Consider the following 24,612-nt stretch of genomic DNA (forward strand, 5'->3'; position numbering starts at 1 on the left):
GCGCCCATGTGAATGCCCATCGAAGGACTTCAATGAGTTACGCATAGTGATATGACATATTATATACTGGAGCTATCATGATTTAAGTTGACTTATGCCCACCTGGTCAGATAACTTTGTCGGTCTTTACGCTGTACAATCAGCATATTTTATATAGTTAATCATATTTTTTTATTATCTTTAAGAGCTTTATTGCATACATTGCCAGTCACACAATACAATAATTCACCAACCATTTTTTTTCCCTTCCATATTACGTCTATTGTTATAATTATTGCTAAAATTATTTTACTATATTAACTTGTGAGTTAAATATATTTAATACTTAAATGCAAAAAGCCCTTAAATATGTTATAAACAGTATTTTATTATAATGACAGTTGACAGCGGTTTAAAATGTTTACATAACGTTTAAAAGATGTCAAAACTCGAAATTTCTATTTGATACGATGATGTTGCTACATTTATAGGAATGACAAAGATGTTATCACGTCTACTATCACAGAATATTTTATTTCGAGTAACATTTGAGAACTGTGTAGAATGAATGCTAAACGAAAATATCATTTTATATTTAAAAAAAATACCTTCAATTAGTACATTTACCAAACAACAAACTTTAAATAGAGCCCTGATTTAAAATTTGCTGTTTGATACGAGCAATTATATTTCCAATTGTAAGATTCGGTTAAATGATTTAGTAAACAAAACACGCATTTGTATACAAAAAATACGCAAATACGTAGTTTTAAATATCTACAATACTTTGTTTTTTTGTTACAATACAATAATTTATTTTGTTTCGTGGCAGTATTACCTAAATATTTCATAATTTTAATAACATTCCTTTCGTCTATCTTTTAACATTTTCATTAATTATTAACAGTAATTTATATATCAGAGAAGAATCAGAAACATTCTTTGTACAATATTATAAACGTTCAATATAGTATTTATTTAAATATTGTTCAACGATGCTTCAACATGAGAACACTTTTTTCTTATTGGGATCTCGAAAAAAGAACATCTAGCAACAAACAACACAATATAAACTATTTCATACAACAACGGGACTTTCCAATACAACTCACACAATTTATACATAAATTAAACATTTAAAGGTAATGGAACGTTTAATATATTAAGTAATAGTAATTAATCTATTCTAACAAATGACAACAGGCCCAAGACAGAAATTCAAGATAAATCTATACTCGGGTGTCGACTATCGAGACTCCAATCGTGCGGCTATCGGGACTGCACTAACATATGAATATCCACTAAACTGTGCGTTTATTGATTTTATTTACAGTCCTTAAACATATTCTCGTAACTGTCAAACGATTTGTAGAAAACCCGATTTACACGAATTGCCTTCCAGCAGCAGCAGAACCAATTGATAACGTAAGAGAAGAATTTGAGACGTCGCACTTAAACGATTTACGATTCGACGAGCACACACTGGGGCCTCGGGGGGCCGCGGCGCCGGCATTATTTACCTCCGAGTCCAAACTTCATGAAGATTAGCTCTTTGCCTTTGCTGAGGATGTCTCCACCGGGGGCGGTCATCTCCGTGAACTTCTGCATGAGGTTCGGCTGCGAGGTGGGGGGCTGTGTTGTGGGGGGTTGCGGTTGGGGTGCGGGCACAACGGCTGGACCGGCGCGGCGCGCGGGCGAGGGTTGTGCGGGAGGCGCGGCGGCCGGCGTGCCAGGCGACTGCACCGGCGGCGTGCTCGCGTTACCAGCGCTCGTGCGCGCGATCGTGCTCGCCGCCTGACCGCTCGCTGCGCCTCTCGCCCTCGCCTGCTGTTGCAAACCTTCCTACACCCCTGACTTTATGAGTTCCTGGTATTTACTAGCATAAAATGTCTCGATCTCTATACGTTGAATTGCGCAACCTCAGTAATTTAGCTCAAATTCAGTTGAATGTACTGAGTACTGCTTACTGTGATAATATTAACGAAAATGATGAAAGCTATTGATGCAAGAAAGCGCGATTAAATGTTTATAAAACCTTAATTTATTGTTTTTTTATTTTTATATAATATTAACATTAACTAGTATCATTCAAAAGCGTATTTGCTTTAAAATAATATTCGTTTGTTACGAAGTAGTGAAGATAATATAATTGTTACTTGTTATGCCAAGAGCAATTTTCCCACAATTCTATAAGTATAGAAATCGAGATAACTTTCTAAATGAGATGGATTGGAGATATTAGAAAATGAAAAAAAAAAGATCTAGATTCATCACTACTTTCTAGCAATATGAAATGGGCTTTGCTGTTCTATAAATGAATCTAGATTATTCTAATATATTACGTGTAGTCACTTAACGCTCAAAATCTTAATGATTCAAATAATTTTATTAATGGACATTAAAATGCTAAATTATCAAAAATAATTTTATTTTGTTTTATTACTATAATATTGCGCTAATTTCTCTTTTTTAATCACAAACATTGTACATTATACTTTGTTGACACAACACACATTGTGCATAACATTCGATCACAATTTCATGCATGCGTACAAACATTGTGCATGCGCATGCAAACCGCCAAACAAAGCGAGATAGAGAAAGTTGTGGTAGCATTAGAAGATATAATATTAAATTGTGACATTTTATAAAAATAATCACACTCGCATTCTATATTGAAATAAAAACAGACTATAAAAGAAATCACAAGAATGGCTAAGCGCAAGTCCTGATTGTAGATACCCACATGAAGGGGCCATAACTAAGGACCCAAAGGGTATGTACGATTGTAAACAGGTGATGGTATTTTAATGTGAGTGAAGCATACTCCAGTGTCTTCTGTACATGTATGTATATGAATAGGTATCCTATAGGCATAAAAACTAATGACGTATTGAATAAACATGATCCAAAACAACTCATCCGTCACTTTAAAATCACAAAATACGGCTCTCGCAGTACAGGCCGCTGCATTGGTCACGTCGGAATAACAACGAAGGAAAATTAAAAAAATAAAGAAAAACAAACAGTGAAAAATAATTAAGAAGTAAACGTAATGAAGTGAATGACAGTCGAACTAAAAACGAACTATAAGTACCCTTGCTTAGTATGTTTGAAAACGGTATTGTTGTGGGTCAATATAAACGGTATTTATTTTTTACCTGAGAATTCGCCTGTTCTGGATTACTGGCGGATGTGTTGTGGTCTAACTGAGAAGGGGGAAGAGGGCAGGCATCTAGCAAACAGACAATACACACAACATATATAGTGACCACAGACAACCGCTTGAATCTTGGACCACACGTCACGACCACCGTGCTCTGGCCTATGCTATGTTGCGTGTATTTCTTCAGACCCGCCTACCCCGTGTCCTCTGAGAGTTACCATCGTAATAAATAAAGTAATACCATCGAAGAAAATAAAAGAAAACAGGAAAGACAGTTTAAAACGTAGATAAAAAAATAAAACAGCATGATTTAATTTAATTATCCGAAATTGACATATGACCGTGTTCCTAGTTTTAACGTCTTCATATTTTCTGACACATTCAAGTTTCAGCGATGTTAGTGACTGTGTAATCCAAGATAGTGTTTTTCAGCATAAGTGTACACCAAGAGTCTTTGTGCTCCGTGGATTGCAACCGGACCCGCTTTCACCTCAAAAAAAATGTAGTAGAGATCCTAAAATAAATTATGTGTTTGACTGTACACTGTTTTTTAAAAACAAATGATGATTCTGAAACTCGTAGCGCCGAGTCCCGTCGCAATCGCAAGACTGTGTACGAGAAAGATGACAGAGAGTACCAGAGCAGAAAGGCGAGCGTCTCGCAGTAAGTCACATAGCAAGTCCAAGGTGCAAACATGAAACACTCAAAGCTCTCAGTGATCCGAACCGAGACTGACTCGGTCGGATGTAAGTCGCATATCCAATTATTATATCGTTGACAACTAACAATTATTTTAACTATAACAGCTAATGTCGAAAAGCTCTTTCAGGGATGTTAGATGTACATCTATCCTACGTTTTAAACATATATCCAAAAAGTTGTTTATCAATTATAACTTCTATTTTTTGTTTCTAATAATGTTTAAATAGCTTCAAATGACCTGAGGTGGCCTAGCATAGGAGGCGATAGCCTATAAAACTCTTAAGAATGACCAAACTTGAGTTCTTCTTTGGGATCCTCACATCCTCACGAGGATTCCCGTGAGGGTTAACCACTACTCAATTGATAACTAGATACTATCGCACTTCTGTTTGTCTATATGTTCAATTAATTTTAGCATTCTACCGATATTCCCCTATCCTGTCATTTGGAATTTCATCTAACATCCCTGCAGCATCATCGGCGCTACTCATTACATTACATCGAGAGCAAAGAGCCGAACCTGTCTTGCGGTGGTGGTTGCGGGGCGCGGGGGCGACGTTGTCGCGTGGCGGCGGCGGGGGACCGCGGGCGCCGGGCCCTGGCGCTGCGCCTCGACCCCGCCCGGCACCTGGGATCTGCGGCGTGGGGCCCGGACCCACTCCTCGCCCACCCAATCCGGCAACCCCTTGGGCTCCACCTAGACAACAGAACAAACACGTATAATCAAAACGTTATAATCAAAAATATTGTAATAAATACTTTACAATTTTTATGTGATATTGAAATTTGTGAGAAAATTTCACAAAAGGTCTAACCACTGAAAGAAGTGTCAAGTTTTGTGATCATCATCATCATGTCATCTGAATAGAAATAATCTTACAAACCTTGACTGGAGTGCCCCTGGGGGCCATACTGGTCGTTGGCTTCAGTGAGAAAGTTGCTGGGTACGAGGCCGCGCATGCCGTCGATTTCCGCCATATAGAAACCGTCGTCATCCATCTCACCGTACACGTGAATTATCTGACCCGTCTGGAAGCTAAGTTCCGCCTGAAAACGACCATAACATAGAATGCTGTTTGCACCAGTGATGCCTAAGTTGCTCAATGCCTGAATTTTGATTTTTTGGGCAAAAGTAAAAGAACCATGAAAGACCACGTGTTTCTAAGAGCAAGGGAAGGATGAAGACTAGAATCAAAAGACAAATATGATAAGGAATAAGACATCAACATTTATTCTTGAAACATATAAACTCACATCAGCATCGACATTTGGACTTAGTTCCTGCGGATCATAGTCATACAAGGCAACCATGCGCCGGACGGGTTGGTTCGCGTATGCGTCGGTCCAGCGATCGCGAGGCTTCGCCACCTGGCCCGTGGCCTCCTGCTCAGACACCTCCACCACCATGTTGTGCGGAACGTAGCCGCGGCGACCCCGACACTCGCCCCAGTAGAAGCCATCGGCATCCTTGTCACCCCAAACCTGAGAACAAAAAATCTGTTTTACGATCCAAATAAAATCAATTTAGCAGCAGACATTTGCTCAATGCTTTTGACTGTAAATTAAAAGTGCTGTATGCAAGATACATCAGTAAAATGACACCAAATTCAGTAGGTAAGTTAGCTGATACTAACTTCTTCCTTTACGTTACAATTTAAAAGCTTTCCTAATTTCAATGTTCTCAATTCTATGGATAAAAGCAAACCTTGATTGTGTCTCCCTCGCTGAACGGTAGCTCCTCATCACAACTCTCAGGATTGGGACTCATGGTCGCCGGATCGTAATCGAACAAAGCGATGAAGTAGCGACTCCTCTTAGACTGTGGATGGGCTTGCGCCTGGCGAGGCCCCTGCGGCGGCCCTCGGGGACCCGACGGCGGCGCGCCACGCGTCCCATACTGCATGCTGCTTTGCATGCCGCCTTGCATGCTGCCTTGCATGCCTCCTTGCGTGCCGCCTTGCAAACCGCCTTGCATGCCGCCCTGCATGCCGCCCTGCATGCCGCCTTGCATGCCGCCCTGCATGGCGCCCTGCATAGTGCTCTGCATGCCGCCCTGCTGACCCACCTATCATAACAATATATATTAAACAAAAAATATTTCATTGTTATAAAGAAATTAAAATAAAAAAGAACACTTAGTTAAAAGTGGGAAAATCCTAAAATACAGAATTAAGTTGTATTCACCAAATTAAGATTTTTCTAATACTGTAAATGAGTAATAAAATTTAAATTAAGTTCCTATGGCGGCTTTTTTTAAGGATGACCTAATTTAAGCCCTCTTTTCCTTTCAACCCATTTCTTACAAAGAACGAATGGTAAAGGGAAGTGCGAGAGTCTATAGGAAATAGTCACTTCACAATTTTGGCGAATTGAATTGGCCACTTGGTCGTTTTCCACCTTTTGCTATAAAAAAAATATGAACCTGGTGGGGGTTAGGAGGGCGGCCTCTTTCGTGGTGGTTTCTCGGGTTCGTCGGGTTCTGGTACTGCTGCTGCTGGCCGGGGTACTGGGCCGGCTGGCTACTTTGGAACTGGCCGGCCGGTGGATAGGGGGGTTGCTGCGTGCCATGGTAAGCTGGTGTATTCGGGTACTGCTGACCCGAAGGCGGCTGCGACGCTTGACTCGGTTGGGACGGTTGCTGCTGACGTCCGTACGAACCAACACATTAATAAGGTTAGATTTTTCTATTACAAAGCCAACAGCAACATAACCAAGCTTATAGCCAATAGTCATCATCGGCTTAATGCGATCGGAAGCGATAGAAAACTTTACCTTCGTCTGGAACATTTAATTTAGACATTCCTTTTACTCTATTCAAATCCCCATGCACAACGAAAGCTAGCGTGCAGCGTTTGTTCTTGATATCACTTATTGTGAATGTATTACGCTTTGTTCCATTTAAGGCTCCTAGCATTTTGATACGCAAAAAGAAACAATGTAATAAATTTAATCCAATTATTTTTCAGACGTAGCATCAGTTTAAATAACCTTGTAAAAAAAGAGAGAACGAGTGTGTAAGAATTTTGTTTTGAGTAAAGGAGTTGAAGCCAAGACAACATGCAGGAACAACAGACGCGCTTGGCATGCTCGGGTGAAATGAATCTGTGTCGAGTAATCTGTAAGAATATTCTGACTTTTTTAATAACTCGATTTGCATCTCAAGTTAAAGTAGAATACATAAAAACCTTATTGGTGTAAGGATAGTGTACCGGTGAAATATAAACAATCGAAGACACAACAGTGACAAGTGAATAGATGAGTACACAAACAACGGTAAAGTGGTAAAGTCGTGATTCGGAAACTCGGTACAAATCGAAATAGACAGAGCGCAGTGAACAAGTGCCAGCACATGGAGAGCACATCGATGACAGTTACAGAGATCGCAGACCTGCGGCCGACGGCGCGTCGCCTCATCCTCTTCGCAACTCATCTGCTCCGCGGCGCCCTCTTTAGTGATTTCGATGGCCGGTATCCCCGATTGCTGATAGTACCACACAATCATTCAACATTTTTTTACACAATACATCTTTCTAACTAGACATAAGTAACAAAATGAAAGTCATGGCGGTGTATAAGAGATGGTCGGTGAAGAAACGAATGTTATTAGCGATTGAAGTGACAAACTTCAACGTGATTACCGTTACAACACTAACCATCGAAGCGTGAAAAAGTTTTTTATGAAGCATTTGTTTATAAAAGTGATAATGAGACAAAATAACTTAAAACAGTCACATTAGTTGAAGTTTACAGAGAAGGCTTAGAAGAGCAAAGGAAGCCGACATATAAAAGGTGAAGAAAAATCTAAGTCCATCTGTTTAAGTGTTGGAGAATCTATACCTGTACAGAATTCATTTGTGTTAAACAAATATAATGATCTGTTTCCTTTACAGTATAAATGTAATGATATGGTATAGTGTTGCACATGTAAAAATGAATATGTAAACCTAAAAGTTAATCAATAAAACATTATCAACTATTCTTGGCTAAACTGAAAAAATTGTTCAAAATTTTAGTTCGAACAAATCCACACATGTTCTCCCAAACGTGACATCTAGCTAACTAGTGTTATAGCAAATCCATCTAAGTATTTGTGTCGTATATAGTTTAAAAACTAGACGTCGTTATGTTATATTACGACTATTATTATTTTAAAATATCATCTAACCTACTTTGTCACTAAGCTCTTTATCTTTGTCTACGTTTATATGAACGAAAAGCATACTCAAAATTAAATATCTTTTATATATTATTTAAATCACTACTGTAAATTTATGAGTGTATCATAACTAAAATAACGGGCACACTGTGTTTACAGATTAAAAAACTAAACCAACATAAAAACTAATAACTGGTAACTAAAACACTCTCAAACAACAAAAAAGATAATACAAAAACAAAATAGGTGTATTATAAATATAATAAAGTAATTTGAAACAAAACGAAGGTTAAAAACGTGTTAAAATTCCTTACCGAAGGGGTTATTTTGTCGAATATACTCTTTAGTAGACCTGTGCCGAATCCACCGGTTTGCTAAGGAAAGGTGTATAACAGTTATGTGAGAGAGCGAGGTAAGGTAATTCGGAATGAATAAATATATGATTCTGGAGGGTACTGTCTGTGTCACAAAGTACAAGCTCTTTATATGTTCTAGTATACAAAGGTAAGGTGTGGATTGTTCAGGTATGGGCCAACAGCACTAGAGACTACGGATCTAGTCGCAAGCGGTATGCATTTAACTTTGATCGCTCGGCCCATTGTGCAGCTATATTGTGGCGTAGTGACCGTTGTGTACCGGACTGCAAAACTACCGGAGGAAAGGCCAGCGACATGACAGGAAATATTATAAAGAGTGCATTTTGCAACACCGATTAAAAGCGTCGCACGCGATTTGATTAATAAATATAAAAATTGATCTGTAGCAGTGGGTTTCAGAGACCAAAACCTTCGTTTAAAACATAAGGTTATCTATGTTTTGTCAAAGATTGACAGGGATAACGATATGATTTATACAGAGATTTTAGTCTATGAAACCAACGGAAGGCCAGAAATTTCAGATCCAGATTCTATTGTAGATCTTAGAATATATATCAAGTAATATGAAACAACAAATCGCACACGATACTAGAATAGAGCGTATGATTTGCAGGTTTTTAACTTCAAATTTGGAATTTTTTTAATCAAAATCGGTTTATTGCAATTATAATTCATAAAACTGATTAAATTTGAGGTTTTTTAAATCTATGTTGTTTTCATGTCAATTTCATTAAAAAAGGTGTTCGATTTTTAAAGATTTGAATTTAATTTACGTAATGCTGAAATTGTTAGTAAATTATTAATTAAATTTGAAGGTAAAAAACTGCGTATTTAAAATGTTATCTAAGAATCACACAGGAGATAAATGATTCCCATTCATAATAAGCGAATACTTTTGGTAATTGAATAAAATGGTTATACGACGTTAATGACGATTTACACAAGTTTCAAAACACTGATTTGCAATCTATAATACACACAAGTACTGTGCCTTAACAATATTAACAGATCAAAAAATAAAAGGAAATCATTATTGAAGGAAATAATTAATAAAGAATGTCAGAAATAAGCAAAAACTGCCAAAATCTTTGTAGAATTTCAAAATCTAGGTTTTAATTAAAGTCCCGAATTTACATGAATTTTTTAAAATTATTTAATTATTCGCCTGCAGATCGACATAAATTGCAAGTATTTTTTGTTTTTTCTTATCCCTCAAGTAAAAGGCACTTAAAACTTTAAATATTTGACGAATTCATAAATATTTCACGATGAAATTTTTATACAAAAGTACAAAATTTTTATATCTTTTAAGTCTTTATTCGCGCAAGCATACTTCAATTTTTTATCTTGATCTGCAGTCGATTCAAGTTCCAATTATAAAATTTTAATGAGAACACAATAAATAGATACCAAATGAATGTTTACCTGAGCAGCATGTTGGTCGTGACGATTCGCACTCGGAAATATTTCCTTATCAGATAAATTTTCGTCGTGCTCTATGACTTGTTGCTGCTGCTGGTAGGGCTGCGGTCTCTGCTGGCCACGGAAGCCCGGCGTGGGCTGGTTCAGCATCGGCGCCCCGCGGGGCATCCGCGACGCCACACCGCGCAGCACGGCCGGCGGGATCGGCGTCGGAGCACTATCGCTGGATTGGCTGTCGCGAGATTTTGTACGCACCTGAAAACAAAATACGTATCAGCAACCGAATACGACATTTAAAAATTCTAGATCGTGTGCAATTTCAGCGATGCGTTAGGTCCTCACATTTTGTTTTTAAATTAAGCGCAAATATATCGAAACGTAGCGCTTGACAAGCCTACTGAAGCTCCGTACGATACTCACAGTGACACACTTTGGATTGAGGCCAATGAGTTTGCCAATGTCGATGAGAGCGTGATCACCGGTCGGTGAATCAACGTCGGTGACCTTCTTCCCATCGGCGTACACCGCGTATCCGGTGACGGGGCCGGAGGCCGGAGGGCGCAGTACGGGCTGCCAGGTCACAAGGAGCGTCCCGTCCTGGGGCCCCGCTTCCACCTGCGACACCGCACCAATCACCACCAACAATCCAGCCAAAATTACTAAGGCCAATCAGTTTAAACAATTCAAAGGTGTGACCGGTATCGAATATATCAAAAGATCACATCGGGGATGAATCGACGTCACAAAGGTGGGATAGGCTTAAACTTGACAAGGTGAACATCTCTATGAGCGGTTAAAAATTTGTCCTAGCGCTGGATTTATGGTTGCGATTGACGCGACTTGTTCGAGATTGTCGACCGTGCCGAGTGCTCGGAGGTTGTGGCATTACTTTAGGAACGGGGTTGCATGGTCCAGTGATAAAGTAAATGGATATACATAATTACTTATTACAACCATCACACACTTCGTGAGCATTAGAAAGCTATCTTTAGTGCGTGCGCAATGAAACTATCGATTGGATTAAGGATGCAGACATTTAATTTCTGAAAATTAAAGTATTTACATTGAGAGGATGACAAAATAAGTCATGTTGAATGTTACGGATACACAAAGGTATGTTTTAATATATTAGCGAGCGGGGAATGTGATTGTAAAGTGTGAAAAATTTATTTAAAGCATGCTGAATCACCTCATGCTAGATCAGTCAAAGAGAAAAATGTACCATGATCTCATTCGGAGGATCCGGCAGGCCTTTTGGCAACGTTCGGAAATCGGTGTACGCGCCAGGAGCTTCTTCTATCGGTATTCCTGGAGGGCCCGTTCTTAAGTGCTTCGCCCTCACAGTCACTCGATACTGCGTACTGGGCGAGAGGCCAGTGATCGTATGACGATATATGCCCGGCTTAACTGTTCTAACCTGTAAATACATTAATTTTAGAAATACATTTATGAATAGCAAAAAGAGATAAATTGTTCGTTTCTTACTTCAACGTTATTGACGCAGACGACGTGTTGGTGATTGGAGTTAGCTGGTAGCCAGGAGATGACGGCTTGTGAGCAGGTGACGCCGCTGGCTCGAACGCAGGTCGGGCCCATGTTGCCCGTGTCTCGACCTATCACCATGGTGCACGCTGCGTCCCGCGACGTACGACGAGTGGCAGTCACCGAGCGCACACTTATTCGATGTGGCTTTAAGAATAATGGAAATACTTATAGGTTGTTATGGACTTAAATTAATACAATAAGTACAACTAAAGAACTGAAAAATCGAATGGAAAAACTAAGAATTTATAAATATATAAATTCTCTAAAGAACTAATTATATAGTAGAGCGATTAACAAATTCTCTAAACGAGTGAGTAATTGTAGCTCACAATGTGTTACCTGTAACCACAGAAATATCAACTCATGCGGAAACAAACACAATTCATTTTTTTAGATCAAGAAGACTTACATTTATAATGGCACTTACTCGGTTAGCATCTACGCCTTCGACCAAGGCGCGAGTGCGTTCTGACGCCTTAACGGTGGTTTTGAGGACGCCGTCGACGTACACGTGGTAGCTTTCGATATTAGCTTGCTGCACCCCCTCGGGCGCCGTCCAGCCGATGAGCACCGACTTGTTGAGCTGCCTCTCGAGCGTGAGCTGTCGCGGCGCAGGCACTAGCGACGAGAAAAACAGCTCGGCTGTTGAGGTCCGAGGGCAGATCGCAGGGAGTGCGGCCAAAGGCGAAGTGCGAAAACCAAGAAGCGTGCGCCGATGTCCGTTCGTTAGGAAAAGACGGATAGGAAAGGACAAAGGATCAGCTATAAAACTATTTATCTATGTATCTACATATTGCTTTTTATTTTTGATAATTGTGTAAGGACGTAATAAGAATTAAAACATGCAATTTAAAAAAAATTCAAATATCATTTTAAAATTAGTAACGTTAGCTCGATAACGTCGATTAAGATTCTGCTACAGAGTAAAAAATCTAGCAATATGTAGTACTAAAAACATATTAATTTATCTACGCATGAAACTAAATTTATGAATAGCTAGGTAATATTTGAACTCTTGGATCAGTAAATGATATTCACCGTTATCATCGTCTTCGGGGCCTTCGCTGATGTCTGCCATTTCGCTGAGGCGCGCCACGTCGCGGCTAAGGGACAGGTCGCTAATCGTAGTCGTCGTGGGCTCGTCTGTGTCTCGTAACGTCGATATCACCGCCTGGTCATGTGACTAATTATTGAAATAGAGCAATCTGGTTTTTAAGTCAATATGATTCAAAATTAATGCTTCAATTGAAACCCCTATAAGCCACTTTATAGGATTCTCAATATAAATCGAATTCATAGATTTGATATACCTGATGAAATTCTAATAGATCGTCTCCGACCAGCCTTTGCACAAAGTTTGCGGGAACAAAGCCACGACGTCCATCAAGCATTTCAGCTTCAAGCACAGAAGCATTAGGGTCCGGCGGACCCCACACGATTAAGTAATCGCCAGCGTTAAGCGACAGTTCACCGTCAGCACTTTCGATACTAAAACGATAAAGATATAAATTTTGCTATTCCATTGTCATAGTTTAACTTCTTCGTATAAATTTTACTCTATGTACTTACTCGGGAGGGTCGTAAGAGAATCTTGCAATGTATACGCAGCAACGGCCTTTACCTGGAATGTCTAACATGTCAACTTGATTCTCCACTGGCGCACCCCCATTCATAAAATGAGAATTGCGAACTGTAGAATAATATAATGGATAAAAAGTTATATATCAAGCAAATTTATCAAAATGTACAAGTACGTTTTGAAATAATCTTACCATCAATATCCAATCCAGTATTTGGCATCATTCTTGTTAATCCTCTCTGGTTTCGATCATGACTAAATCCTGAGTCTAAACCACCGAGTCTATCAGTTCCGAATTGGTTATCTAATCCTAAGTTCCATGTCGGTTGATGCGGTGTTACTGGAGTCGGTACCCTAACTATATTTGAAGTATTAGCCGCATATCTACCTAAGCCGAGATCTATTTCGTCCAGGGGTTTCAACTTGATATTCATCGAGTTTCCAGGCAAGCCACCGGTCAGTAGTGGATTTGTGTAAGTACCGGCGCTTGTGCCATAAGCGCCGGTCCCGGTTAGACTAGTATTGAGAGCACTGAGCTGAGTGCCGGTTGCTATATTTGACATATTTCCTAATCCCCCAGTGAGTGAAGATTGTAATCCCAACGTGTGTGTAATCGCGCCAGGAAGCGACGTTGGAACGGTATTCAAGCCCGTCAGTCCTGACCCGGCCATCGTTCCTGTTAACGTTGAACCAGTGAGCGTACCACCTAAACTCAATGCAGAAACGTTACCAGTAATATTTTGAAGGTTACTCTGGAGACCGGCCAGGGTGCTAGATATTTGGCTGATACTGTTAACAAGAGGAGCAGTGACAGGATTGGTAAAGCTAACTTGATGCGTGTTTGACAAACCGTAGGTGTTAGTCGAGTACGAGGGTATAGGGTTAGAATAAGATGTAGGATTGTGTGCGCTCATGGAATATGCAACGGAGTTGGAGCTGGGTGCGGTAAACTGTCCGGTCGCGTGAAGAGAGGACAACGTGGGCATCGTGTTGCTCTGGCAAATTGCCATGTGGCCCGTCGTGCTCGAGTACGAATGTGGCAGCGGCGAAGGGGTCGGTGAATGAAACTCTCCAAGGGCTTGATTGGATCCGCTGGACTGCATACCTGATAACATAAATTGAAGGATTTTGAAATGTAATTTATTATTATGTCAAAATCTTATGTTTTATTTAAGTCCCAACAAGTCCGGTTACCGTGTGTAGTAGATCTTGTGTGGTCCAGCTCGGCAAGGATCCTGTTATCCTGCTCTATCTTGGCCATAATGCGTTCTATCTCCGAGGCGGGCTGGGGGGCCGGCGTGGACCAGGTGGAGGAGGTGGCACCCCGCGCTCGCAGCGCCGACGACAGCTCCAACTGCAGCTCTTCACAACGAACCGTCTCCAACGCGGCCTAACAGTAACTTACACATTGATTCTTGAATCAAAATATAAGGCTCTAGAAGTGCTATAAAATTCACTACAGATAAGCTGCTCTGTCAGCTTTAATGATAAACAAAGTACGAGTTGAACGGAATGAGAAGTAAATCAAAGAATTCCTTCACGTCATTCCTATGCATACTCATGAGAATGGATAGAGTTACATACAATATGAGGTAAACAAAGATAAAGGTAAATTTGTCCGTACCTTCTTTTCGAGCTCTCGTACGCGGGACTGTAGCTGTTCTACATTGTGCGCGTCGAGAGGCGAGCGCTGCGCATTCCGCAACTGGGAGAGGGCGTCGGCGTGAGCGCGCTCGGCGTCCGCACGCGCGCGCTCAGCCTCGCGCAGCCGCCGCGATAGCGCATCAGAATCTGCTGCTCCCGATATACTACCGTAACTGCTCATCGTCTGTTCCAACACAAAAGGTAAGTAACTATGAAATATTTTATTACGATTAATGTTTTTATCACAATAGGGCCTAAAGTGAACAAACTCACTCGCATATATGTTCGTTTAGTAGGATACGTTAGACTTTTAACTTGTCCGATGCATTAGACGACAAAATAACCATCTAGCTCTTAAGTTATTTAGTAACTTTTTTTTCTTGAATACGGTAACAAACTAGCACAAATATTCTTAATTAAAATAACTGTATAAAATTATTTTTTATTAATTGAGTGTGACACCGGATGTCCTAGATTTATATTGAAATAACATAGGCGTATTAATGAATGCGAGAAAAAATAATTTCTGCTATATTAGATTTTTTTATATATTTAATAGGTATATTTGACATGAAAATTGAGCCAATACACTAGAGATAGCCGTATTTCTTTTGAAGTTGTTTACGTCATAACTGGAAGAAAACACTATCGCCGGCTATATGTTCCAATCCTACGTGTATGCCTATTAGTATATTAATATGTTTGTATTGGAGCTCATTGTTTAAATATAGGTCAACTGTATAATCTATTTGTGTATACAGAACATGCCAGTAACTGTTATACAGATTCCCGACTGGCATAAAGTTTAAAAAACATAAACAATAAAAAAGGATATAAAGTGTACATACTCGTATTGTTTATATGCTGAATCGTACTGAAGCATTGAAGTTTAATAAACACGAAGGTGTTATCTATGTATTCATAATTTATCGATTTTTTGTCGATGTCGAGTCGTTTATGACTCGTCCTTCGTGATATCGATTGACATCATACGATAAAAGCACATAGATACAGTACAGTTTGAAAAAAATGTTCATGTACGATGGAAAACGCGAAAAACACTACTTCAAACGAGTAATGTGAACTTTTATACGCTATATCTTTTAATGGGCTCAAAACAAATTTTATATATTGTGAGTGTTAACACATCATCAGCTCACTATACGTCCCCACGGCTCAGTGCCTACCCCAAGTTACGGTGACTAGGCCATAGTAAACCACGCTGGCCCAGTGCGGGTTGCTTGACTTCACACATATCATTGAATTTCTTCGCAGATATGTGCAGGTTGCATCACGATGTTTTCATTCGCCGTAAGAACGTCGGATAAATGTATATATGTAAATCGAAAATCGAAAAGCACATTGGTACATGGCGGGATTCGAACCCAGGACCTGCAGATTACAAGTCAATAGCTTAAACTCTGTGCCATCGACGCTCAGTGCAGTGCTCAGTCCGAGTGTAGATTATTGCTACTTATTTATATCAACAAATATTCGTACATATAAATAAAATTATTTGTTACTCTATTTGTTGATGATGTTATTTTTGTTGACTAAATATGTAAACTTCAAAATATTGTTTGTATCACTTCGTTTCTCTGATATTACCTAAAATGCATATGGACTATCTTTTACATAATATTGTCTAATTTAAAACTATTACAGTTTTGAATAAAACAATATTCGCTAATTGGATTTCTTCGTGTAGGTAGTGTTGGGTTTTAAATAGATTTTATAAGTTTACATTCATCAAGAGGATAATATAACCGTAGGGATCAACTGCATATTGTCCTCCTTTGAAAAAAAGCGTAAGCCTCTAAGAGACTTAAATCGCCGGGTATTGGTAACAAATATTTTATGGAAAAACATCTGAAGGACATTTTTCAAAAAAGCCATCTTCCAAATTTCATACAAGTCATTAGTACGATCGCATAAAAACAAGATGAATTATGTCTACAAATAAACATGTATGTTATACAAGATATTTATTACGTAGACAGACGTCTAGCCGAGTCCTTAGAGTGACGCCACACTGTCTGATGTTGTAATGTGTCTCTAGACATGGCTTTATTCAAATATAATATTACAGAAATAACATAACATACATTCAAATACATAAAATAGTCAAAGCACGGAGTAGAGAGACTACATTACACATTTACATGAGGATTGTGTAATCTAACTACACAAATAAATGTTTTCTTTCTCTCTAATAAAGTAAGTTGTCTAAACGTAGATGGCAGAAAATATAAAAAAAATATTTAAAACTAGCTTTTAGCCGCGACTCCGTCCGCGCGGAATAAAAAATAGAAAACGGGGTAGAAATTATCCTATGTCCGTTTCCTGGTTCTAAGCTACCTGCCCACCAATTTTCAGTGAAATCAATTCAGCCGTTCTTGAGTTATAAATGGTGTAACTAACACAACTTTCTTTTATATATATAGATAGATAGATACTTTATCATGTAAAAAAATATGTCGTTTTACACAAATATATAAAATCTGAAATCATTTAACACCAAAATTATTTATTTAATTTTAGTATTGATTTCTAAAAACTTACCCTCCATCATTGAATTTGTTATTTAAGATTTTGACTAAGATTTCTAAGTATCTCCACACCTATTTAACAAACGCAACGTGCTCGTAAGTTTTCAGCAAATTCGTTTTCAGCAAAAACTTTACCGTCTGCTTATAGCAAGCCACGTTCAACCCTCATCAAAATGTGCATAGATTACAATAACAAAAAGCAGTCAAATATGTCACTAGCGTAGAAGCGAACGCGTTCATTTTAAACGGGGACAAAAAAAAACAACTATATCCATACTATTTTACTCTCGCAGCACTTTCAAAAAACAAAAAGCTTATATAAAAAACAAAACTCTAACATTTCCCACTGTTGTTCATGCTCTTTTACTTTTAACCGTGCCGTTGCAAATGGCCCGCGCAAACGTCACTTCGCGTTCACCATACTCGAGGCTTTATGCCGCCGACTAGTCTCGCAAGACTAAAAAGAGCGCCGACCTCATTCGAGGAACATCCTTCCCCCCTCCACTTTTTCTTCCGTGATTTCTTTACCCCCCAAACCCAGAGCGTCGTCGGCCGGTCTGAGATACTTGGCAAGATCGCCAGACGATGTACGCATTACGGATTTCAGACGCAACGCTTCACAATGAATTAAGTATGGTTTGGTTATGACTTAATATAAACGTACGACACGAATAAAAGTCTATGTATTGAACTACCTTTAAATGTCCAATAATATATTATATGTTCTTTGAATTATTTCTAGACTGATGTTTTTCTTGTTTCCGAGGATAAAAGGATTTCGCGTAAAGCAATAAACCATGTGGTAAAAAAATAATAACAAAAATACTAGTGTTAAACAGTATAATCTTACTAATATTATAAATGCGAATGTTTAGATGGATAGATGTTTGTTTGAAAATGTAGCTCCGGATCTTGATGAAATTTGACACAAATGTAGAACATAGTCTGGAAGAACACATAGGTTACTTATTATTTTATTTTTTAATTCCGAGCGGACAGAGTCGCTGGTGACTGCTATTTTTATAAGTGCTAAAGAGACGTTCAAGTTTCCTAATATCTAAGTTTGTGGCACTTATTGCTACGAATTTTTCTTAGATCTCACTTGAAGCTCCTTTTTTGTATAGAATTCGAGGCACGCGTCTAATTAAATTTTAATAACGCATTACAAACAAATATAAAACTTTAATTACGTATTATTCTCGAAACTCGTGATGAGTGAGTTAAGAATCATTTCATTTTCGTAGCCCCCGAAAACTTTTGTAGAGGCTTTCGTAGAGTCTGCTACGAGTGAAGCAGTAAAAATTTTGCTGAAAATTTAACTGACTGCTAGTTTTTTTTTTTTCAAGAATCCGCATTGCCGACTAATAAGTAATTTTCTTAAGATCTGAAATAATTAAGGTCTGGCGCCGCTAAATGCAGATACAAACGAATAAAACACCGTCTATACTTCACACACTCTTTTGAAACGTTACAGTAATTATATGTTTTACTAATCAAACTTTTAAAAACAAACTCTTAGAATAGTATAGCACTAACAGACATTCCTATTCATAATTATAAACAGTTACCGCAACCACTAAATATTTATCTTAGCGGCAAGTGGTTTGTTAAAAACTTTCAAGCGACCGCCTGACTTCAATAGAAATGTAAAATATACGACAGTCGTATAATTGAACACTTAGAAAAATTCATATTCATAAATTCACAAAGCAGTCCCTTGTCATCTTACTGCATAACAACATTTTACTCTGGCATTGACTTCGATAAATGGATATTTCAACAAAAAATTAACATATAAAGACATTGTGTATGTTCAAGCCTCACAACAAAACTTCAATCCTTAACATTGTTTTTTAAATACGATTTGTTAATGGACAATGATTAATCAACAGCTTCTCTTGAAAATAGGTAATATTTCCATCAAATATTTTCAATGAATAGAATTTATGAATAAATCGAGAGAGAATAATCTGACAATCCCTTCCCTCCATTCAACTTAACAACTACCACTTACGTTCGATGTAAAATGATAAGATTTCTTCAATTAACATTTAAATTATTTATTAACCATCACTGGTTTGTTTTTTTTGCAGCTTATAACAATATAATTTAAACTTTTTCTCATAAAAATCATAATTAGAATTAAGAAAAAACAATATTTATTAGTTTTATTACTGTAAATTGTTATAAGGTCTTTTTCGATATTAGAAGTAAAACAAAATTAAACGAAAAATGTAAAAAAGACGTTGCAGATATTTTTATGGGCTGCTTAAGTAGCTCGATAGCACATCGAACTGATAAACTTGAGCCAGAGGCACGTGCCAAGAAGCGATGGGGCCGCAGGCGGCGTCTAAGCTGACTGTGTGCCCAGATTATATTAATACCAATATATATGTAATGCCAACATTTTATACGTATTACAAAGATAATATCGAATGAATACCGCAATTTTGGTAGACAAGATGTACCCGACATTTAATTTCATGTACGTAACTTAACTTCTTCTATTAATTTCCATTTAGTGAAGCTCTGATGAACTCATTTTATAAGCCTGCGTTTATCTTAATATATAAAATTCTCGTGTCACAGTTTTCGTTCCCGTACTCCTCCGAAACGGCTTGACCGATTCTCATGAAATTTTGTGAGCATATTCAGTAGGGCTGAGAATCGGCCAACATCTATTTTTCATTTTTTTTTAACTGCGCGCGGACGGAGTCGCGGGCGACAGCTAGTTTTCATATAAATCTTGAGATAAATCACTAGTCTAAAATTTTACTGTTCTGTCGTAGGTTCATGAGAACAAAATCCTCGTTTAAAACATATTGTTATCTCTGTTTTGTTAAAGATAATGACAGGGATGACGATATATTTTATACAGAGATTATGGTCTTAAAAACCAAGGGTTAGTCTTTATTCAAGTAACATTTATTCATTTAAAACGGTGCTGCAAATTACACACAGATTAGTTCCAAACAAAAGATCTCAGAAGATTTAACCTTTAAAATTTTTAACTGTGACATTAAACGTAAATTGTAGCATCAAACTAATCGCAATGACAAGTCCGCCTCCGCATTACTTAGTCTTTGTACTCGTAGATGCCATTCCTTTTAATGTATAGAAATTTATTAAAACATCACATTTAATTCAGGTACAATTTTCTTTCAGTGCTATATGTTGCGTTTTTTAGTGTACAATAATTCTAGTATGTTTGAATGTTTTGGAGTACATAAGAATACGACACGTTTTGAAAGCAATTAAAGAGGTCTACAGTAAAAAACTCTATTTCATTTTTGAATTTAAATTTGATATTAAAAAGAAAAATTTAATATTAATTAAACTCATTAATAAAACTTCATGTTACAAAACTTCGAACGATCTTCGAACAATATTCCCGTAGCAAATACTTTTGGTAAGACGTCCAATTCTTTAGAGCGTCTAGACGGGACGTCGTTATTACAATGACGAAGGTTTGAAATGAGAGGCCCGCGATTGCTTGCTCTTTATATTACAACTGAACCAATCAATCATTATTCTGACATCAAAAGGTATGATGTTAACGATGATCAACCGAATAGAACAGATTTTACTAATGCATTTCATTTTTATTTTTATTTTATTTTATTTTATTTCAAATAAATACTAATTTTAAAAACACTTTGTCGTTCAAAATATCCTCCTTACAATTAAAAACGGACAAGCAATTTGTATATATTAGTAAATCAAAACACATAGCATACACAAAATTACAGAGAGGATGCACAGAAAGAAGATGTATCGTGTTCCTATGCGCCCTTCCTCCGTCAAATTCTCTTCGCATTCCCATCATTTCCATATGTAAAAATGGTGGGGACGGAATGGGGACTAAAATTAGACCACCGCCACGCAAAATTATTAGACAAAAAAGAGGATAAGCTCCTTTTCCTGTCGATTCCACCTCTCATTTTCATCCTTTTCTTATAGAGAATTGGTGGGAAGGCTTGGAGGACTAAATTTGACCGTCATGTTACTACTCAGACGAAGCTAGGAAATACTTCCTCTTGATGCGTGGGCGGGCGGACCATTCGTGCAACAGCTAACAGTGGACTCAACCACCTTATATTTATAGGAGATTGACGTAAAAAAAATTAATATCATAAATTTTGATAACTTGTCTGAACATTTTACTTTGAATTTGTTGTTGCAAAACTTTTACAGCGTATAAGCTTTATATTATACCGAGTTTATTATAAGACGTAGAGGCTGTGTGCGGCTGCTTATTACTGCTCTTTTATTTAAGAACAATTGCTTTATACTGAGCATATTTTCTATGCCTAAATAATTCCTACAACAAAATAATCATGTAAGCTGAGTTTTTATTCAAAAATACTAGAAAAAAATAATGCCAAATGGTTATTTTTATCTTTTATTATTATGAAAACTTCGATTTTAATACGAAGTTAAGAAAAATGATTAACGCTATTAAATAATAATGAATTAAATATAACGTTGAACTACGTTCTTCTCTGTCCTTCTTGAAAGGCCACTTACATGCATCATACAGGGGACCCCTAAAGTAGGAGATTCATAAATGCCTGTAAATATAATTTTTATTGGGCGAGAAAAAAATATTTTAGCTAATACGACGCCAACGGAAAAGAAGATTGAAAACGTTGTCTACATGAGTGTACATAATGTTTAAGGGTTTAATATTTAAATATTTAATTATAATCCAAATAAAATATTGCGTTGAGCTGGTGAATCTTTACAAAAGTTTAATACGCTTTATGTGTCCGGGGCAGGATTTTATTTAAGAGCTCCGACCCGCAGCATTTTGGCAACGGCTCGCGTGCTCGCCTGCCTACCTACTAAATATTACAATAACTTGATATCCAAGCCAAGCCAAGTACAACGACCGAATTTGGAAACCTTCTTTCTTATATAATTTGGCCGGTATTGTTCAATAAATATTTTTTTCATAGATTATTTTTTTCCTGACTGACAGAAGGGTTATTTTTTGGCACTGGCATGTATGTTTGTAGTAAAAAGTAATCCAGTCTTTAATAGTCAGGTGTCATTCAGCTCGTGTTCTTCCCAGGAGTGTCAAAAGTTGAGTTATTTTAATTAATTACATGAATTATGACCTTACAAATAACCTGTTCCTAAAAGTCACGTGTCATTTCCATCCAAGAGGAATGTAATTAACAATAACAATAGATATTAACAACGAAATAGAAATAATAAATAACCTAATGGCGCTATACATTGAGATTTCAATATAGAAAAATAATTTATCGTCATCAAATTTACGATAATATCGAAGAACACGACATTGAATGGCAGCTGTACTTAGTTGAATAAAGATGAAGCATGCGTACGTTTTCAAATACTTAAACAGAATACATGAGTACAAGTACTTATAAAAGATCATGAGATAGTGAGAGCGTAGCCTCTTAAACGCAAAGAGAGTTACATTGTTACAAGTCAAGTAGCTACTAATTGTAACTTAAATTTGCTTTGTATCAACCTTTAAGAATGTTTAGAATACAAATGTTATAATATAATTTATGAAGCTATAACTCAATAAAACACTACAATATTCGTATAACCTACATTACTTTTAAGTGAAGGCAAAGTACAGCATAATAAAATCGATATCTACTCGTTGTTTAAAAATGAACTATGCACGTTGTACATTAAAGCTGCGTTTTGGCTAAACCTTTGTAGAAATGCACATTAATAGATCCTGTGAAGGACCCTCTACGGATACAGTTGACAGGCGCGCGGCTTGGCCATTATCACCTTGTTTCTAAAAGGCCACCATTATTGCACACTTTTGTCATTCGTCGGGCCATAGAAACTGTTTGGCAAAGTCCTAGTCACGGCGATCGATAGCGGCCAGGTCCAAGCGTCAACACGGGTCGCTGCCGCTGCCGATGCATTGTTTTGTCTAGAGCATTAATTAGTTTTACGTAGCGTGAAGCGAGTGTGTACTCACGCTAGTGGCGATCCGTCGAGAGGGTCACATCGGCTGGCCGCACCGGCCCGTTCGGATTCGGAGAAGCACCTTCCGGCCACTCGATCTTCAACTTGCGTAACATTTATATAACGCACATAGTAAGTAGTACGGGTACGGTCAGAGACGCGCACGGGCGCCGCGATCGGCTCGACCTGCCATGTTGGATACGGTGCGACCGAGGGCGGCGTCGTGTCGACGCGCGTCTTCACAGCGCCAGAGTTTCGGTTTAAACGAGCTTCGGTGTCGGATACGGCACGGCGGCGAACGACTAGCTCGAAAGGAAAATAAAAAAAGTGTATATGGCGGAGCGGTCGGGCGGTCGGGCGGCAGTTAGAGACCCATGCCGCTCGATAGGCGAGCGCATGCGTTAGCGAGGCGCGCGTCACGTTGCCCCGCGCTGTCGCCCGCCCGCCGCCGGCCACCTCTCAATGGAACAGTCACACTCGACGCACGCACCGTCACTCCACTCCAATGCCGGCCCTACTTCGACTCTTTCTAATTAATAGGTTTTTCGAGTGGAATCTCATGTATGCCAGAGTGGCATATAGGTATGCCACTATGATTGCTGAAGACAACACTCCTCACTTCTGGAAAATTCATTTAATCTATTTTATTTCTCAAATGTTATTAAACCTTTCCTTAAGAAATGAAAACCAAAAATATGAGACCTGATTTTTGCGAACATTATGAAATAAATCATCTATTCATTTAAGACGACGTTTATGACGAATGCAAAATATATATATATGTGTTAGTAATGCTTGTAGGTTCTTACTTCCTAATAACATTAACTTTAAAAACTCACCGTCTCTCTCCCTGATTTTGATAATTGCTCGATTATTTCAATGTAAACTATATGATTCTTCACTTCTTCGTTACTCTCTAGACTTTTTTCAACTTCATCATTCTGTTCGCAGGAATTTCCATTTGTAGATTTTGCAGTATCAGTTAAAATTTCTTCTTTCGGATCATCAGTTTGTACATATACAGTTTTAATTTTAACATCAGCTTTCCAATCGCTAGGTATAGTTTCTTTGTCACAGACATCGATGATTTTTTTATCAGTAAAAAATGTGGGTAAAAGTAATTCCATAAATTCTGAACAATTTTTAAACGGATTGCAACAATAGAAACATTTCATGATGTTGACTGTACGTCGCGTCGTCGCCTCCAATACTTTAATTTCTGAACGAAGTACTATTATATTTTATTTATCATTCACATTGATTCATTCATTCTCACTATATAGAAAATGTAAACAGACTGTCTTTACTTCATTACAAACCCAAAATATACACATGTATCGCTTAAACTCGGGAAAACCAAAAATATAAACGGTAAAACATATAATTACATGTTATTTATAACATTTATTTTATTTCACAATTCCAACCAATAATTGCGTAATGGCCGCCATGTATGGATTTCGACGTTCATCTATTTACCTAATTTCGGCTTTGGGTTAGAGTCAGTGGATTTAACACGAATATTTGTGACA

At 37.9% G+C, this 24,612-nt stretch overlaps 1 protein-coding gene across 1 annotated transcript; it reads right to left on the minus strand.

The window, feature by feature from the left end:
* Positions 1 to 1,162: 1,162 nt before the first annotated feature.
* Positions 1,163 to 23,374, minus strand: LOC106714492 (RIMS-binding protein 2). Its single transcript, XM_045683081.1, has 22 exons — positions 23,094 to 23,374; positions 14,551 to 14,754; positions 14,121 to 14,316; positions 13,120 to 14,031; positions 12,917 to 13,037; positions 12,658 to 12,835; positions 12,386 to 12,518; positions 11,775 to 11,989; positions 11,288 to 11,491; positions 11,025 to 11,219; positions 10,223 to 10,417; positions 9,806 to 10,057; positions 8,318 to 8,377; positions 7,236 to 7,328; positions 6,270 to 6,485; positions 5,874 to 5,912; positions 5,553 to 5,744; positions 5,102 to 5,329; positions 4,732 to 4,894; positions 4,368 to 4,544; positions 3,141 to 3,214; positions 1,163 to 1,821 (listed from the first exon to the last, which is right to left on the minus strand). Exons 2-22 carry the CDS (start codon positions 14,749 to 14,751, stop codon positions 1,492 to 1,494), a joined length of 4,374 nt encoding a protein of 1,457 aa, XP_045539037.1. The 5' UTR covers positions 14,752 to 14,754; positions 23,094 to 23,374; the 3' UTR covers positions 1,163 to 1,491.
* Between the last annotated feature and the right edge of the window lie 1,238 nt (positions 23,375 to 24,612).

This window comes from Papilio machaon, chromosome 21, assembly GCF_912999745.1.
Source record: "Papilio machaon chromosome 21, ilPapMach1.1, whole genome shotgun sequence".
NCBI lineage: Eukaryota > Metazoa > Arthropoda > Insecta > Lepidoptera > Papilionidae > Papilio > Papilio machaon.